Below are 19,040 nucleotides of genomic sequence, written 5' to 3' on the forward strand. Positions count from 1 at the left end.
ATGTGTTTGATGATAAGAGTAGTAGATATAGGGTGTTTTGGTCAGGGTTGTGTGTGAAGTGAGAGGGTCAAGGAGAATGGTTGCTAAACAAAGAAGAGGTAGTGAAAGCTTTGCGGAAGATAAAAGCTGGCAAGGGGGCAGGTTTGGATGGTACTGCAGTGAAATTTATCAAAAAAGGGGGTGACTGTGTTGTTGACTCTTTGGTAAGGATCTTCAATGTATGTATGGATCATGGTGAAGTGCCTGACGATTAGCAGCATGCATGCATAGTGCAAGTGTACAATGGCAAAGGGGATAAAGGTGAGTGTTCAAATTACAGAGGCATAAGTTTGTTGAGTATTCCCAGGAAATTATATGGTAGGGTATTGACTGAGAGGGTAAAGGCATGTACATAGCATCAGACTGGGGAAGAGCAGTGTGGTTTCAGAAGTGGTAGAAGATGTGTGGACCAGATGTTTGCTTTGAAGAACGTATGATAGGGTTGATAGAGATGCTTTGTCGTAAGTATTAAGAGCATATGAAGATAGGGAGAAAGAATACTTCCCATGCATTCCCCGCATGTCGTAGAAGGCAACTAAAGGGAATGGGAACAATGACAAGAAATCCTCCCCTCCTTGTATTTTAACTTTCTAAAATGGGAAACAGAAGAAGGAGTCATGCAGGGAGTGCTCATCCTCCTCAACGGGTCAGATTGGGGTCTCTAAATGTGTGTGGATGTAACCAAGATGAGAAAATAGGAGAGATAGGTAGTATGTTTGAGGAAAGGAACCCTGACGTTTTGGCTCTGAGTGAAACAAAGGTCAAAGATAAAGGGGAAGAGTGGTGTGGGAATGTCTTTGGAGTAAAGTCAGGGGTTGGTGAGAGGACAAGAGCAAAGGAAAGTGTAGCACTACTCCTGAAGCAGGAGTATGTGATAGAGTGTAAGAAATTAAACTCTAGATTGATAAGGGTAAAACTGAAAGTGGATGGAGAGAGATGGGTGATTAATGGTGCCTATGCACCTGGTCATGAGAAAAAAGATCATAAGAGGCAGGTGTTCTGGGAGCAGCTGAGTGAGTGTGTTAGCAGTTTTGAGGCAAAGGTGAGTAATGTGGCAGGTGAGGGTATAATTGGTGTACATGGGGTGTTCAGTGTTGTAAATGAAAAAGGTGAAGAGCTTGTAGATTTGCGTGCTAAAAATGGACTGGTGATTGGGAATACCTGGTTTAAAAAGACAGATATACATTATTATTATTATTATTATTATTTTGCTTTGTCGCTGTCTCCCGCGTTTGCGAGGTAGCGCAAGGAAACAGACGAAAGAAATGGCCCAACCCACCCCCATACACATGTATATACACACACGTCCACACACGCAAATATACATACCTATACATCTCAATGTACACATATATATACACACACAGACACATACATATATACCAATGCACACAATTCACACTGTCTGCCTTTATTCATTCCCATCACCACCTCGCCACACATGGAATACCATCCCCCTCCCCCCTCATGTGTGTGGGGTAGCGCTAGGAAAAGACAACAAAGGCCTCATTCGTTCACACTCAGTCTCCAGCTGTCATGCAATAATGCCCGAAATCACAGCTCCCTTTCCACATCCAGGCCCCACACAGCTTTCCATGGTTTACCCCAGACGCTTCACATGCCCTGATTCAATCCACTGACAGCACGTCAACCCCGGTATACCACATCGATCCAATTCACTCTATTCCTTGCCCGCCTTTCACCCTCCTGCATGTTCAGGCCCCGATCACTCAAAATCTTTTTCACTCCATCTTTCCACCTCCAATCTGGTCTCCCTCTTCTCCTCGTTCCCTCCACCTCTGACACATATATCCTCTTGGTCAATCTCTCCTCACTCATTCTCTCCATGTGCCCAAACCATTTCAAAACACCCTCTTCTGCTATCTCAACCACGCTCTTTTTATTTCCACACATCTCTCTTACCCTTACATTACTTACTCAATCAAACCACCACACACCACACATTGTCCTCAAACATCTCATTTCCAGCACATCCACCCTCCTACGCACAACTCTATCCATAGCCCATGCCTCGCAACCATACAACATTGTTGGAACCACTATTCCTTCAAACATACCCATTTTTGCTTTCCGAGATAATGTTCTCGACTTCCTAACATTCTTCAAGGCTCCCAGGATTTTCGCCCCCTCCCACACCCTATGATTTACTTCCGCTTCCATGGTTCCATCCGCTGCAAGATCCACTCCAAGAGATCTAAAACACTTTACTTCCTCCAGTTTTTCTCCATTCAAACTTACCTCCCAATTGACTTGACCCTCAACCCTACTGTACCTAATAACCTTGCTCTTATTCACATTTACTCTTAACTTTCTTCTTTCACACACTTTACCAAACTCAAGTCACCAGCTTCTGCAGTTTCTCACATGAATCAGCCACCAGCGCCGTATCATCAGCGAACAACAACTGACTCACTTCCCAAGCTCTCTCATCCACAACACACTTCATTCTTGCCCTCTTTCCAAAACTCTTGCATTCACCTCCCTAACAACCCCATCCATAAACAAATTAAACAACCATGGAGACATCACACACCCCTGCCGCAAACCTACATTCACTGAGAACCAATCACTTTCCTCTCTTCTTACACGTACATATACATAAATATACATATGTAGGCAGGACAGATGGCCAGAGAGCATTATAGGATTATGTGTTAATTGATAGGCATGTGAAAGGGAGACTTTAAGATGTTAATGTGCTGAAAGGGGCAACTCGAGCAATGTCAGATCATTATATTGTGGAGGCGAAGGTGAAGATTGGTAGAAGTTTTCAGAAAAGAAGAGAGAATGTTGGGGTGAAGAGAGTGGTGAGAGTAAGTAAGCTTGGAAACTACACTTATATGAGAAAGTACCCGGAGAGATTGAGTGCAGAATAGAAAAAGATGAGAGCATATGATGTAAGGGGAGTGGGGTAGGAATGGAATTTATTTAGGAACACAGTGATGGCTTGCGCAAAAGATGCTTGTGGCATGAGAAGCGTGGGAGGTGGGCAGATTAGAAAGGGTAGTGAGTGGTGGGATCAAGAAGATTGTTAGTGAAAGAGAAGAGAGAGGCATTTGGATGATTTTTGCAGGGAAGAGGTGTGAATGACTGGGAGATGTTTAAAAGAAAGAGGCAAGAGGTCAAGAGAAAGGTGTAAGAGGTGAAAAAAGGGCAAATGAGAGTTGGGGTGATAGTATCATTAAATCTTAGGGAGAATAAAAAGATGCTTTGGAAGGAGGTGAATGAAGTGCATAAGACAAGAGAACAAATGGGAACATTGGTGAAGGGGCTAATGGGGAGGTAATAACAAATAGTGGTAAGTGAGAAGGAGAAGGTGCAAGTATTTTGAGGGTTTGTTGAATGTGTTTGATGATAGAGTGGCAGATACAGGGTGTTTTGGTCCAGGTGGTGTGCAGAATAAGAGGGTTAGGGAGAATGATTTGGTACACAGAGAAGAGGTAGTGAAAGTTTTGTGGAAGATGAAAGCCGGCAAGGCGGCAGGTTTGGATGGTATTGCAGTGGAATATATCTAAAAAGGGGGTGACTCTGTTATTGACTCTTTGGAAAGGATATTCAATGTATGTTTGGTTCATGGTGAAGTGCCTGAGGTTTGGCGGAATGCATGCATAGTGCCACTGCACTAAGTCAAAGGGGATACAGGTGAGTGTTCAAATTACAGATTTATAAGGTTGTTGAGTATTCCTAGGAAATCATTTGGGAGGGTATTGGTTGAAGGGAAAGAACGTTAACTCGGGGGGGAACAAAAATGGGTATTTTTGGGGGGAAATAGTGGTTCAAAAAATGTTATATGGTTGGGGAGGTATGGGCAAACAGATAGGGTTGAAAAAGGAGGGTGGAGGTGTTGGAAATAAAAATTGCTTAAGGACAATATGGGGTTTGTGAGGGGGTTTTTAATAAAGTAATAAAAAGGGTAAGAGAAAAGGGTTGGGGTATTTAAAAAGAGCGGGTTTGGAAAAAGCAGAAGAGAGTTAATTGAAATTATTTGGACACATGGAGAGAATGAGTGAGGAAAAGTTTGACAAAGAAGATTTTTTTGTGTAGAGGGGGAAAGGAAAAAAGGGGGAGCCCCAAACCCGGGGGGGGAAGGGTGGAGTAAAAAAGTTTTTTTGAGCAAGGGGGGCCCTGATCATACGGAAAGGTAAAAGGGCGTGAAAGGGAAATTTGAGTGAACGGGAAAATGATGTGGTATACGGGGGTCGATGTACTGTCAATGGATCGAACCAGGGCATGTGAAGCGTCTGGGGTAAACCATGGAAAGTTTTCTGGGGCCAAGATGTTGAAAGGAGGCTGTGATTTCAGTGCACTGCACAAGACAGCTAGAGACTGAGCGTGAACAATTGTGGCCTTTTTTGTCTTTTCCTGGCACTACCTAGCTGGAGGGGGGGGTGATATTTCATGTGTGGTGGGCGGGCAACGGGAATGGATGAAGGTAGCAAGTATGAATATGTACATGTGTATATGTGTATATGTAGGTATATATTGAAATGTGTATGTATGTATATGTGCAGATGCAGGGGGCTAGAACTCCCCCACCTCCATGTATCTAAATTTCTAAAAGGGGAAACAGAAGAAGGATCATGCGGGGAGTGCCCATCCTCCTTGAAGGCTCAGATTGGGATGTCTAAATGTGTTTGGATGTAACCGAGATGAGAAACAGATGAGATATAGGTAGTATGATCGAAGAAAGGAACCTGGATGTTTTGGCTCTGAATGAAACGAAGCTCAAGGGTAAAATATGAAGACTGATTTCGGAATGTCTTGGGAGTAAAGTCAGGGGTTAATGAGCGAACAACAGTGAAGGAAGGAGTAGCACTCCTCCTGAAGCAGGAGTTGTGGGAGTATGTGACAGAGTCTAAAAAAGTAAACTCTAGATTAATATAGGTAAAACTGAAAGTCGGTGGAGAGAGATGGGCGATTATTGGTGCATATGCTCCTGGTCATGAGAAGAAAGATCATGAGAGGCAAGTGTTTTGGGAGCAGCTGAGTGAGTGTGTTAGCAGCTTTGATGCATGAAAGCAGATTATAGTGATGGGTAATCTAAATGAAAAGGTGAGTAAGCAGGTGAGGGTCTAACTGGTATACATGGGGTGTTCAATGTAGTAAAAGGAAATGGTGAAGAGCTTGGGGATTTATGAGCTGAAAAAGGACGGGTGATTGGGAATACCTAGTTTAAAAAGAGAGATAAGTATACAAGTATACAAGATAAGTATATAAGTATGTTTTTTTTTTTTTAGCGAATAGTATGAAAAAAAAAAAAAAAAAGTATACATATGTGAGTAGGAGAGATGGCCAGAGCAGGATATTGGATTACATGTTAATTGATAGGCATGCGAAAGAGAGACTTTTGGATGTCAATGTGCTGAGAGGGGCAGCTGGAGGAATGTCTGATCATTATCTTGTGGAGGTGAAGATTTGTAGAGGTTTTCAGAAAAGAAGAGAGAATATTGGGAGAAGAGAGTGGTGAGAGTAAGTGAGCTTGAAAAGGAGACTTGTGTGAGGAAGTACCAGGAGAGATTGAGTGCAGAATGGAAAAAGATGAAAGCAAATAACATGAAGGGAGTGGGGGAGGAATGGGATGTATTTAGGGAAGCAGTGATGGCTTGCACAAAAGATGCATGTGGCATGAGAAAGGTGGGAAGTGGGCAGATTAGAAAGGGTAGTGAGTGGTGGGATGAAAAAATAAGATTGTTAGTGAAATAGAAGAGAGAGTCATTTGGACATTTTTTCAGGAAAGTAGTGCAAATGACTGGAAGATGTATAAAAGAAAGCAGCAGGAGGTCAAGAGAAAAGTGCAAGAGGTGACAAAGAGGGTAAATGAGAGTTGGGATGAGAGAGTATCATTAAATTCTAGGGAGAATAAAAAGACATTTTGGAAGGAGGTAAATAAATTGCATAAGACAAGAGAAAAAATGGGAACAACTGCGAAGAGGGCAAATGGGGAGATAATAACAAGTAGTGATGAAGTGAGAAGTAGATGGAGTGAGTATTTTAAAGGTTTGGTGAATGTGTTTGATGATAAGAGTAGTAGATATAGGGTGTTTTGGTCAGGATTGTGTGTGAAGTGAGAGGGTCAAGGAGAATGGTTGCTAAACAAAGAAGAGGTAGTGAAAGCTTTGCGGAAGATAAAAGCTGGCAAGGGGGCAGGTTTGGATGGTACTGCAGTGAAATTTATCAAAAAAGGGGGTGACTGTGTTGTTGACTCTTTGGTAAGGATATTCAATGTATGTATGGATCATGGTGAAGTGCCTGACGATTAGCAGCATGCATGCATAGTGCAAGTGTACAATGGCAAAGGGGATAAAGGTGAGTGTTCAAATTACAGAGGCATAAGTTTGTTGAGTATTCCCAGGAAATTATATGGTAGGGTATTGACTGAGAGGGTAAAGGCATGTACATAGCATCAGACTGGGGAAGAGCAGTGTGGTTTCAGAAGTGGCAGAAGATGTGTGGACCAGATGTTTGCTTTGAAGAACGTATGATAGGGTTGATAGAGATGCTTTGTCGTACGTATTAAGAGCATATGAAGATAGGGAGAAAGAATACTTCCCATGCATTCCCCGCATGTCGTAGAAGGCAACTAAAGGGAATGGGAGCAATGACAAGAAATCCTCCCCTCCTTGTATTTTAACTTTCTAAAATGGGAAACAGAAGAAGGAGTCATGCAGGGAGTGCTCATCCTCCTCAACGGGTCAGATTGGGGTCTCTAAATGTGTGTGGATGTAACCAAGATGAGAAAATAGGAGAGATAGGTAGTATGTTTGAGGAAAGGAACCCTGATGTTTTGGCTCTGAGTGAAACAAAGGTCAAAGATAAAGGGGAAGAGTGGTGTGGGAATGTCTTTGGAGTAAAGTCAGGGGTTGGTGAGAGGACAAGAGCAAAGGAAAGTGTAGCACTACTCCTGAAGCAGGAGTATGTGATAGAGTGTAAGAAATTAAACTCTAGATTGATAAGGGTAAAACTGAAAGTGGATGGAGAGAGATGGGTGATTAATGGTGCCTATGCACCTGGTCATGAGAAAAAAGATCATAAGAGGCAGGTGTTCTGGGAGCAGCTGAGTGAGTGCGTTAGCAGTTTTGAGGCAAAGGTGAGTAATGTGGCAGGTGAGGGTATAATTGGTGTACATGGGGTGTTCAGTGTTGTAAATGAAAAAGGTGAAGAGCTTGTAGATTTGCGTGCTAAAAATGGACTGGTGATTGGGAATACCTGGTTTAAAAAGAGAGATATACATTATTATTATTATTATTATTTTACTTTGTCGCTGTCTCCCGCGTTTGCGAGGTAGCGCAAGGAAACAGACGAAAGAAATGGCCCAACCCACCCCCATACACATGTATATACACACACGTCCACACACGCAAATATACATACCTATACATCTCAATGTACACATATATATACACACACAGACACATACATATATACCAATGCACACAATTCACACTGCCTATATTCATTCCCATCACCACCTCGCCACACATGGAATACCATCCCCCTCCCCCCTCATGTGTGTGGGGTAGCGCTAGGAAAAGACAACAAAGGCCTCATTCATTCATACTCAGTCTCCAGCTGTCATGCAATAATGCCCGAAATCACAGCTCCCTTTACACATCCAGGCCCCAAACAGCTTTCCATGGTTTACCCCAGACGCTTCACATGCCCTGATTCAATCCACTGACAGCACGTCAACCCCGGTATACCACATCGATCCAATTCACTCTATTCCTTGCCCGCCTTTCACCCTCCTGCATGTTCAGGCCCCGATCACTGAAAATCTTTTTCACTCCATCTTTCCACCTCCAATCTGGTCTCCCACTTCTCCTCGTTCCCTCCACCTCAGACACATATATCCTCTTGGTCAATCTCTCCTCACTCATTCTCTCCATGTGCCCAAACCATTTCAAAACACCCTCTTCTGCTATCTCAACCACGCTCTTTTTATTTCCACACATCTCTCTTACCCTTACATTACTTACTCAATCAAACCACCACACACCACACATTGTCCTCAAACATCTCATTTCCAGCACATCCACCCTCCTACGCACAACTCTATCCATAGCCCATGCCTCGCAACCATACAACATTGTTGGAACCACTATTCCTTCAAACATACCCATTTTTGCTTTCCGAGATAATGTTCTCGACTTCCTAACATTCTTCAAGGCTCCCAGGATTTTCGCCCCCTCCCACACCCTATGATTTACTTCCGCTTCCATGGTTCCATCCGCTGCAAGATCCACTCCAAGAGATCTAAAACACTTTACTTCCTCCAGTTTTTCTCCATTCAAACTTACCTCCCAATTGACTTGACCCTCAACCCTACTGTACCTAATAACCTTGCTCTTATTCACATTTACTCTTAACTTTCTTCTTTCACACACTTTACCAAACTCAAGTCACCAGCTTCTGCAGTTTCTCACATGAATCAGCCACCAGCGCCGTATCATCAGCGAACAACAACTGACTCACTTCCCAAGCTCTCTCATCCACAACACACTTCATTCTTGCCCCTCTTTCCAAAACTCTTGCATTCACCTCCCTAACAACCCCATCCATAAACAAATTAAACAACCATGGAGACATCACACACCCCTGCCGCAAACCTACATTCACTGAGAACCAATCACTTTCCTCTCTTCTTACACGTACATATACATAAATATACATATGTAGGCAGGACAGATGGCCAGAGAGCATTATAGGATTATGTGTTAATTGATAGGCATGTGAAAGGGAGACTTTAAGATGTTAATGTGCTGAAAGGGGCAACTCAAGCAATGTCAGATCATTATATTGTGGAGGCGAAGGTGAAGATTGGTAGAAGTTTTCAGAAAAGAAGAGAGAATGTTGGGGTGAAGAGAGTGGTGAGAGTAAGTAAGCTTGGAAACTACACTTATATGAGAAAGTACCCGGAGAGATTGAGTGCAGAATAGAAAAAGACGAGAGCATATGATGTAAGGGGAGTGGGGTAGGAATGGAATTTATTTAGGAACACAGTGATGGCTTGCGCAAAAGATGCTTGTGGCATGAGAAGCGTGGGAGGTGGGCAGATTAGAAAGGGTAGTGAGTGGTGGGATCAAGAAGATTGTTAGTGAAAGAGAAGAGAGAGGCATTTGGATGATTTTTGCAGGGAAGAGGTGTGAATGACTGGGAGATGTTTAAAAGAAAGAGGCAAGAGGTCAAGAGAAAGGTGTAAGAGGTGAAAAAAAGGGCAAATGAGAGTTGGGGTGATAGTATCATTAAATCTTAGGGAGAATAAAAAGATGCTTTGGAAGGAGGTGAATGAAGTGCATAAGACAAGAGAACAAATGGGAACATTGGTGAAGGGGCTAATGGGGAGGTAATAACAAATAGTGGTAAGTGAGAAGGAGAAGGTGCAAGTATTTTGAGGGTTTGTTGAATGTGTTTGATGATAGAGTGGCAGATACAGGGTGTTTTGGTCCAGGTGGTGTGCAGAATAAGAGGGTTAGGGAGAATGATTTGGTACACAGAGAAGAGGTAGTGAAAGTTTTGTGGAAGATGAAAGCCGGCAAGGCGGCAGGTTTGGATGGTATTGCAGTGGAATATATTTAAAAAGGGGGTGACTCTGTTATTGACTCTTTGGAAAGGATATTCAATGTATGTTTGGTTCATGGTGAAGTGCCTGAGGTTTGGCGGAATGCATGCATAGTGCCATTGCACTAAGGCAAAGGGGATACAGGTGAGTGTTCAAATTACAGATTTATAAGGTTGTTGAGTATTCCTAGGAAATCATTTGGGAGGGTATTGGTTGAGAGGGTAAAGTCATGTACAGAGCATCAGACTGGGGAAGAGCAGTGTGGCTTCAGAAGTGGTAGAGGATGTGTGGATCAGATGTTTGCTTTGAGGAATGTATGTGAGAAATACTTAGAAAAACAGATGGGTTTGTATGCAGCATTTATGGATCTGAAGAAGGCAAATGATAGAGTTGATAGAGATGCTCTGTGGAAGGTATTAAGAGTATATGGTGTAGGAAGTAAGTTACTAGAAGCAGTGGAAAGCTTTTATCAAGGATGTAAGGTATGTGTACAAGTAAGAAGAGAGGAAAGTGATTGGTTCCCAGTGAATGTCGGTTTGCAGCAGGGGTGCATGATGTCTCCATGGTTGTTAGGGAGGTGAATCCAAGAGTTTTGGAAAGAGTGGCAAGTATGCAGTCTGTTGTGGATGAGAGGGCTTGGGAAGTGAGTCATTTGTTGTATGGTTCATGATGAAGTGCCTGAAGTTTGGCAGAATGCATGCATATTGCCACTGTACAAAGGCAAAGGGGATAAAGGTGAGTGTTTCAATTACAGAGGTATAAGTTTGTTGAGTATTCCTGGGAAATGGGACGGTATTGTTTGAGAGGGTAAAGGCATGTACAGAGCATCAGACTGGGGAAGAGCAGTGTGGTTTCAGAAGTGGTAGAGGATGTGTGGATCAGGTGTTTGCTTTGAGGAATGTATGTGAGAAACATCTGTAAAAACAAATGGATTATATGTAGCATTTATGGATCTGGAGAAGGCATATGATAGAGTTGATAAAGATGCTTTGCGGAAGGTATTAAGACTATATGGTGTGGGAGGTAAGTTGCTAGAAGCAGTGAAAAGTTTTTATCAAGGATGTAAGGCATGTGTATGAGTAGGAAGAGAGGAAAGTGATTGGTTCCCATTGAAGGTCGTTTTGCGGCAAGGGTGCGTGATGTCTCCATGGTTGTTAGGGAGGTGAATGCAAGAGTTTTGGAGAGAGGGGCAAGTACGCAGTCTGTTGTCGATGAGAGATCTTGGAAAGTGAGTCAGTTGTTGTTCGCTAATGATACAGCAATGGTGGCTGATTCGGATGAGAAACTGCAGAAGTTTGTGACTGAGTTTAGTAAAGTGTGTGAAAGAAGAAAGCTGAGAGCAAATGTGAATAAGAGCAAGGTTATTAGGTTCAGTAGGGTTGAGGGTTAAGTTAATTGGGAGGTAAGTTCGAATGGAGAAAAACTGGAGGAAGTGAAGTGTTTTAAATATCTGGGAGTGGATTTAGCAGCGGATGGAACCATGGAAGCAGAAGTGAGTCACAGGGTGGGGGAGGGGGGCCAAGGTTCTGGGAGCATTGAAGAATATGTGGTAGGCCAGAACATTATTTCAGAGAGCAAAAATGGGTATGTTTGAAGGAATAGTAGTTCTAACAATTTTATATAGTTGCAAGGCATGGGCTATAGATAAGGTAGTGCGGAGGAGGGTGAATGTGTTGAAAATTAAATGTTTGAGGACAATATGTGGTGTGAGGTGGTCTGATTGAGTAAGTAATGAAAGGGTAAGAGAGATGTATGGTAATAAAAAGTGTGGTTGAGAGAACAGAAGAGGGTGTATTGAAATGGTTTGGTCACATGGAGAGAATGAGAGAGGAAAGATGAGTGGAGGGAACGAGAAGTGGAAGACCAAATTGGAGGTGGAAGGATGGAGTGAAAAAGATTTTGAGCAATCGGGGCCTGAACATACAGGGTGAAAGGTGTGCAAGGAATAGAGTGAATTGCAAAGATGTGGTTTACCCGGGTCGACATGCTGTCACTGGATTGAACTAAGGCCTGTGAAGTGTCTGGGATAAACCATGGAAAGTTTTCTGGGGCCTGGATGTGGAAAGGGTGCATTGAAAATGACAGCTAGAGACTAAGTGTGAACGAATGTGGCCTTTGTTGTCTTTTCCTAGAGCTACCTTGTTTACGCGCAGGGTGGGAGTGGGGTGCTCTTTCATGTGTTTTGGGGTGGCGACGGGAATGGATGAAGGCAGCAAGTATGAATACATACACGTGAATATATGTATATGTCTGTGTATGTATATATATGTTGAAATGTAGAGGTATGTATATTTATGTGTGTGGGCGTTTATGCATATGCATGTGTATGTGGGTGGGTTGGGCCATTCTTTCATCTGCTTCCTTGCGCTACCCCGCTAATGCGGAAGACAGTGACTAAGTATAATAATAATAATAAAAAAAAATACATATATACTGTCTATCCACTACTTACGTCCTATGTGACTTATGACCATCTGTGCATATGATCGAAAAATGTATAAATAAAAAACATAAGTAAACTTAAATCTAATCTTGGTAATACATCTGTTAGTGCTAATGGCTGCATGCATATGATAGACTGCCAGATGATATATCGGTATTGTGTACATCATAGCATCTCTCTCAGTTATTGTTCTCAGTTCCCATGCAGTAAGCATGTGTTACTCAATTGTATCTAACGAATTCTCGTGCTGGATTAAACTATATTTGTATTAAACCCCAAAGAAGGTGACAAGCAAGAGGAAAACCATTACGTGTTGGTACATCTGGCAAGAAGCCAAAGATGATGCTTGATTTGGAGTCAAAAATGAAGGGAATCACCCGATATGAAGAAGCAAATAACGTTAATGTGATTGCATTGCACATGATCTACAGATCTCCCATTCGACGGTCTCCACAATCTCAAAGGACAAAGAAAAAATACGAGAAGCAGTGAAAGGTTCAATAAGTATGAAGTCTACAATAACAACAAAGCAATAAGGGCCCATCCATAAAATGGAGTAATTGTTGATGCTGTGGATTGAAGATCAAACTCAAAACCATGTGCCACTAAGCTTACTTCAGGCAAAAGCTAGAAGTCTTTTTGAGACTTTTAAGGAGTAAGTGGGAGATGATTATATCAAGAACTTCATATCAAGTCATGTCTGGTTTAATAGATTTAAAAGAAGATATAGCCTGCACAATGTTTGAGTCACAGAGAAGCAGCAAGTGCTGAGGATGGAGCTGCTAAAAATGTAAAAAATAAACCAAGGTCTTATAATGAAAAAAATAGATTTAAAAAAAATGTCTATTCATAAAACAAGTTAAACAAAAAATGAGATAATCATGATGGCACTTACATAATGTAAAAAATAGAAATAATGAAATATGAACCTAAGAATCTTAAATAGAAGGTTAAAAGAAACTACAAAATCATTTAATAAAGCTGGTCAATAAAAAACAAGATAATCATGATAGAAACTGAGGAGGATAAAAGAATGCTGTACAGATATACGAATTCTACAAGCCATGCTGACATACATCTAACTTAAGTCCATTTCATGATCCAACCAGTTGGTCAGAATGGAGCTTGGAGGTATGTTAGGGAGAGACAGTATAGGTATGACGTCTGCCCTCTTCCATTCCCTTGGCAGTTTGCCTCTCAGGTAAATTCTAGAATAGTAGTAATTCAAGTGATTTATCCAGCACATCTTCACACATCTTTAGCACATGTGGTGAAATTTCATCAGGACAATGAGCCTTGAATGGGTTGAATACTTTTAGCATTCTGTTAATATCTATTTAGCTATCTATATCTCTGATGCCTGTTTCCTCCTGGAACTTCCTCAAAGGGGTTGCTACAGTGGTAGTGTCTCCATAACTAGTGAAGTCCAGCACCACTTCTTTGCCTTTAGTACCTCAAATGTAACTGGCCACAGGCACAGGGCAACTCTAATGCAGTGTTTGTGAGGTTCCTACCTAATGTTCCTACTGACTACTTCTACCTCATGCTCCTACCTAATGTTCCTACCTACTCCTTCTACCTAATGCTACTGCCTAAATGTTCCCATCTACAACTTCTATCTATTGCTCTAACCATTTTGCCAAAAGGCACGACTAGCCATAGAACTCACTGCAGGAAAAATCTATAGGTACAAAGAATAAGCTGTGAGAGTTAAGTGTTGTTATGTGTTGTGTCTGACATGGAGAGACTGTCTGTTTGTGGACAGAATGCCAGTAGTCCATATGAAAGTGAGTTAGAAAGAAAAGACAGCTACCTGGGTTCATTAATATCTTTTCTGGATAGCTCAAATTTTCCAAAACCTCATCCCCATTCCATTTTACAGGTGATGGGGCTACAGTGTCTTCCAACGTGAAAACTTTTGAACTTATTAATCAGTTCCTCACATATCCTTACATCACCCTCTACATCTTACATATAAAGTCCTTAGCCTGATTAGCAGCTCTTTAACTGACAACTGACTCTTGATGAATTTATGGAAAATTTTTGGACTTTCACCTGCCTTGTCCACACCATTCTTTCCAAAGTTTCTTTATTCCTCTTTCCTTATCCTACTGAATTTGATCCATGCTCTTTTTTACCCTGCAAATGCTGATCGTCTTCATTTTTGCCACCAATCATTTCACAGTTCCTTTGCTGTTTTGAAATGTTTTAGTATACCATTCCTTCCTCTTTCTTACTGTTCCCTCTGTATTTGTGGCTTTAAGTACTCATGTCTCTGCTCCTTCTTGTAAATGTCACAGAACTTCTTACCAAGGTCCTGGTTCCTGGCTAGTGACTCCATTTCCTAATCTACATAGGCGAAGAAATTATTGAGGTTTATGGAGTTTCTGCAATTTTTCTTGTCTTTAAGTCCTGTCTCACCTCTACTCTTTCAATATTCTGGTTTACCACACAGTCAAACTTCAGCATTAGATGATCACTTCTTCCAATATGTGAATCACATATCATGTTCTTCATGCAAGTATGTGTGAAGATAAGATCCAGCAATGATGGTGTATCAGTCCCTCTCATCATAGTGTTAGGCCAATCCTAGTAGTCAGGCCACTGTGTCTGGGTGAGTTGCTGCAGAGTTGTGGATCCTGTGAACAAGCACCTGCTGGCCTCTGATGTTTTACAATGGTCAGTGGGGATGAATCCTTAAGGATAAAACACATCAAGGATGGGAAAATAGTGATTTCAGTCTCTATCAAGGTTTTTCACTTTCTCAAAAATCTGTAAATACTTTCTCTTGTCTTTTCTTTTTCCATTTCATATATATTTTGCTTTGTCGCTGTCTCCCGTGTTTGCGAGGTGGCGCAAGGAAACAGACGAAAGAAATGGCCCAACCCACCCCCATACACATGTATATACATACACGTCCACACACGCAAATATACATACCCATACATCTCAATGTACACATATATATACACCACAGACACATACATATATACACATGCACACAATTCAGACTGTCTGCCTTTATTCATTCCCATCGCCACCTCGCCACACATGGAATAACATCCCCCTTCCCCCTCATGTGTGTGAGGTAGCGCTAGGGAAAGACAACAAAGGCCCCATTCGTTCACACTCAGTCTCTAGCTGTCATGTAATAATGCCTGAAACCACAGCTCCCTTTCCACATCCAGGCCCCACACAGCTTTCCATGGTTTACCCCAGACGCTTCACATGCCCTGATTCAATCCATTGACAGCACGTCCACCCCGGTATACCACATCGATCCAATTCACTCTATTCCTTGCCCGCCTTTCACCCTCCTGCATGTTCAGGCCCCGATCACTCAAAATCTTTTTCACTTCATCTTTCCACCTCCAATTTGGTCTCCCACTTCTCCTCGTTCCCTCCACCTCCGACATATATATCCTCTTGGTCAATCTTTCCTCACTCATTCTCTCCATGTGCCCAAACCATTTCAAAACACCCTCTTCTGCTCTCTCAACCACGCTCTTTTTATTTCCACACATCTCTCTTACCCTTACATTACTTACTCGATCAAACCACCTCACACCACATATTGTCCTCAAACATCTCATTTCCAGCACATCCAACCTCCTGAGCACAACTCTATCCATAGCCTACGCCTCGCAACCATACAACATTGTTGGAACCACTATTCCTTCAAACATACCCATTTTTGCTTTTCGAGATAATGTTCTCGACTTCCACATATTCTTCAAGGCTCCCAGGATTTTCGCCCCCTCCCCCACCCTATGATCCACTTCCGCTTCCATGGTTCCATCCGCTGCAAGATCCACTCCAAGATATCTAAAACACTTTACTTCCTCCAGTTTTTCTCCATTCAAACTTACCTCCCAGTTGACTTGACCCTCAACCCTACTGTACCTAATAACCTTGCTCTTATTCACATTTACTCTTAACTTTCTTCTTTCACACACTTTACCAAACTCCGTCACGAGCTTCTGCAGTTTCTCACATGAATCAGCCACCAGCACTGTATCATCAGCGAACAACAACTGACTCACTTCCCAAGCTCTCTCATCCACAACAGACTTCATACTTGACTCACTTCCCAAGCTCTCTCATCCCCAACAGACTTCATACTTGCCCCTCTTTCCAAAACTCTTGCATTCACCTCCCTAACAACCCCATCCATAAACAAATTAAACAACCATGGAGACATCATGCACCCCTGCCGCAAACCTACATTCACTGAGAACCAATCACTTTCCTCTCTTCCTACACATACACATGCCTTACATCCTCGATAAAAACTTTTCACTGCTTCTAACAACTTGCCTCCCACACCATATATTCTTAGTACCTTCCACAGAGCATCTCTATCAACTCTATCATATGCCTTCTCCAGATCCATAAATGCTACATACAAATCCATTTGCTTTTCTAAGTATTTCTCACATACATTCTTCAAAGCAAACACCTGATCCACACATCCTCTACCACTTCTGAAACTACACTGCTCTTCCCAATCTGATGCTCTGTACATGCCTTCACCCTCTCAATCAATACCCTCCCATATAATTTACCAGGAATACTCAACAGACTTATACCTCTGTAATTTGAGCACTCACTCTTATCCCCTTTGCCTTTGTACAATGGCACTATGCAAGCATTCCGCCAATCCTCAGGCACCTCACCATGAATCATACATACATTAAATAACCTTACCAACCAGTCAATAATACAGTCACCCCCTTTTTTGATAAATTCCACTGCAATACCGTCCAAACCTGCTGCCTTGCCGGCTTTCATCTTCCGCAAAGCTTTTACTACCTCTTCTCTCTTTACCAAATCATTTTCCCTAACCCTCTCACTTTGCACACCACCTCGACCAAAACACCCTATATCTGCCACTCTATCATCAAGCACATTCAACAAACCTTCAAACTACTCACTCCATCTCCTTCTCACATCACCACTACTTGTTATCACCTTCCCATTAGCCCCCTTCACTGAAGTTCCCATTTGCTCCCTTATCTTATGCACTTTGTTTACCTCCTTCCAGAACATCTTTTTATTCTCCCTAAAATTTAATGATACTCTCTCACCCCAACTCTCATTTGCCCTCTTTTTCACCTCTTGCACCTTTCTCTTGACCTCCTCTCTCTTTCTTTTATACATCTCCCACTCATTTGCATTTTTTCCCTGCAAAAATCGTCCAAATGCGTCTCTCTTCTCTTTTACTAATAATCTTACTTCTTCATCCCACCACTCACTACCCTTTCTAATCAACCCACCTCCCACGCTTCTCATGCCACAAGCATCTTTTGTGCAAGCCATCACTGCTTCCCTAAATACGTCCCATTCCTCCCCCACTCCCCTAACCTCCTTTGTTCTCACCTTTTTCCATTCTGTACTCAGTCTCTCCTGGTACTTCCTCACACAAGTCCCCTTCCCAAGCTCACTTACTCTCACCACCCTCTTCACCCCAACATTCTCTCTTCTTTTCTGAAAACCCATACAAATCTTCAACTCCATTTCATAACTCTCTATATTTCAATTAGGGCCTGGCCTTGATGTGGACTTTTGTTCATAGCTGGAGCCTTAAAACATAAAAAAAAATGTTCACAAGTCTCTGCATGTAAAGAATTAAACAAAAAAAATTTAAATATAGAGCACTAAAACTGCTGAGATTTTCTGAGAAAGATTCTGTGATTGTGTTCATTTCTGAACTACAAACTAGCATAGAGGTGGATTAGTTATAGAAGTGTAATGAAGTTGTAATGCTTTTACCCATTTTGCCATGAATGCGACGGTCATTGTTGCTTGTGAGAGATGTAAAAGGTGAAAAAATAAATGGGCCTGAATCTTCCTCTCCAGTTGGGGATATCCTTTTTTCTGCTCTTCTACCAGTTGCTGGGGCCATTACTCGCACTTTTCTGCAAAGATAGGAACATGCATTACAACTTATCAAATCTTCACAGAAAGGGGGTATGATTTAGGGATGTCCTTCTAAAGCGGGGCAAGTTTTAGATCTATATCTAACTTCACTTAAGTCAAATAAGCTTTAGATGGATATCTTTCAACAAATGAATGCCTGATGAACTGCTACAGTAGATGGGGCTACAAATATTAACCTTGTTCCCTTCATTGCACAAACTGCAACATACAAGTTTAAATTAACAAACAAAACATGCATATAGAGTAACCAGATATCAAAACACACAGGAATAACCATCTCCTGTAAAATAATGTACGATATCTATTGCATACAAATGTTGATTGACCTGTGTACTACTATTCATTATCTTATACTCATCAAAATACAGAGTACTTTTTATTTTCAATTAATTCCTGTATAGTTCTCTTCACAAACATCTTACTTAACTCATAACCTAGGCACAAAATAAATGCACAATTATTATTATTATTATTTTGCTTTGTCACTGTCTCCCGCTTTTGCGAGGTAGCGCAAGGAAACAGACGAAAGAAATGGCCCAACCCACCCCCATACACATGTATATACATACACGTCCACACACACAAATATACATACCCATACATCTCAATGTACACATATGTATACACCACAGACACGTACATATATACACATGCACACAATTCAGACTGTCTGCCTTTATTCATTCCCATCGCCACCTCGCCACACATGGAATAACATCCCCCTCCCCCCTCATGTGCGCGAGGTAGTGCTAGAAAAAGACAACAAAGGCCCCATTCGTTCACATTCAGTCTCTAGCTGTCATGCAATAATGCCTGAAACCACAGCTCCCTTTCCACATCCAGGCCCCACACAACTTTCCATATTTTACCCCAGATGCTTCACATGCCCTGATTCAATCCATTGACAGCACGTCTACCCCGGTATACCACATCGATCCAATTCACTCTATTCCTTGCCCACCTTTCACCCTCCTGCATGTTCAGGCCCCGATCACTCAAAATCTTTTTCACTCCATCTTTCCACCTCCAATTTGGTCT

General features: G+C 42.0%; 1 protein-coding gene across 1 annotated transcript in view; it reads right to left on the reverse strand.

Moving 5' to 3' along the window:
• The window catches only part of LOC139750625 (protein brunelleschi-like), a gene marked incomplete at its 5' end in the record, with an annotated part of 205,178 nt that overhangs the window by 151,740 nt on the left and 34,398 nt on the right, over positions 1 to 19,040 (reverse strand). The window contains one exon of the mRNA XM_071665300.1: positions 17,835 to 17,980. Within this exon, the coding sequence (XP_071521401.1) occupies positions 17,835 to 17,980 (146 nt within the window). The remainder of the gene's footprint in view (positions 1 to 17,834; positions 17,981 to 19,040) is intronic.

Source organism: Panulirus ornatus, chromosome 10, assembly GCF_036320965.1.
Source record: "Panulirus ornatus isolate Po-2019 chromosome 10, ASM3632096v1, whole genome shotgun sequence".
Lineage (NCBI taxonomy): Eukaryota > Metazoa > Arthropoda > Malacostraca > Decapoda > Palinuridae > Panulirus > Panulirus ornatus.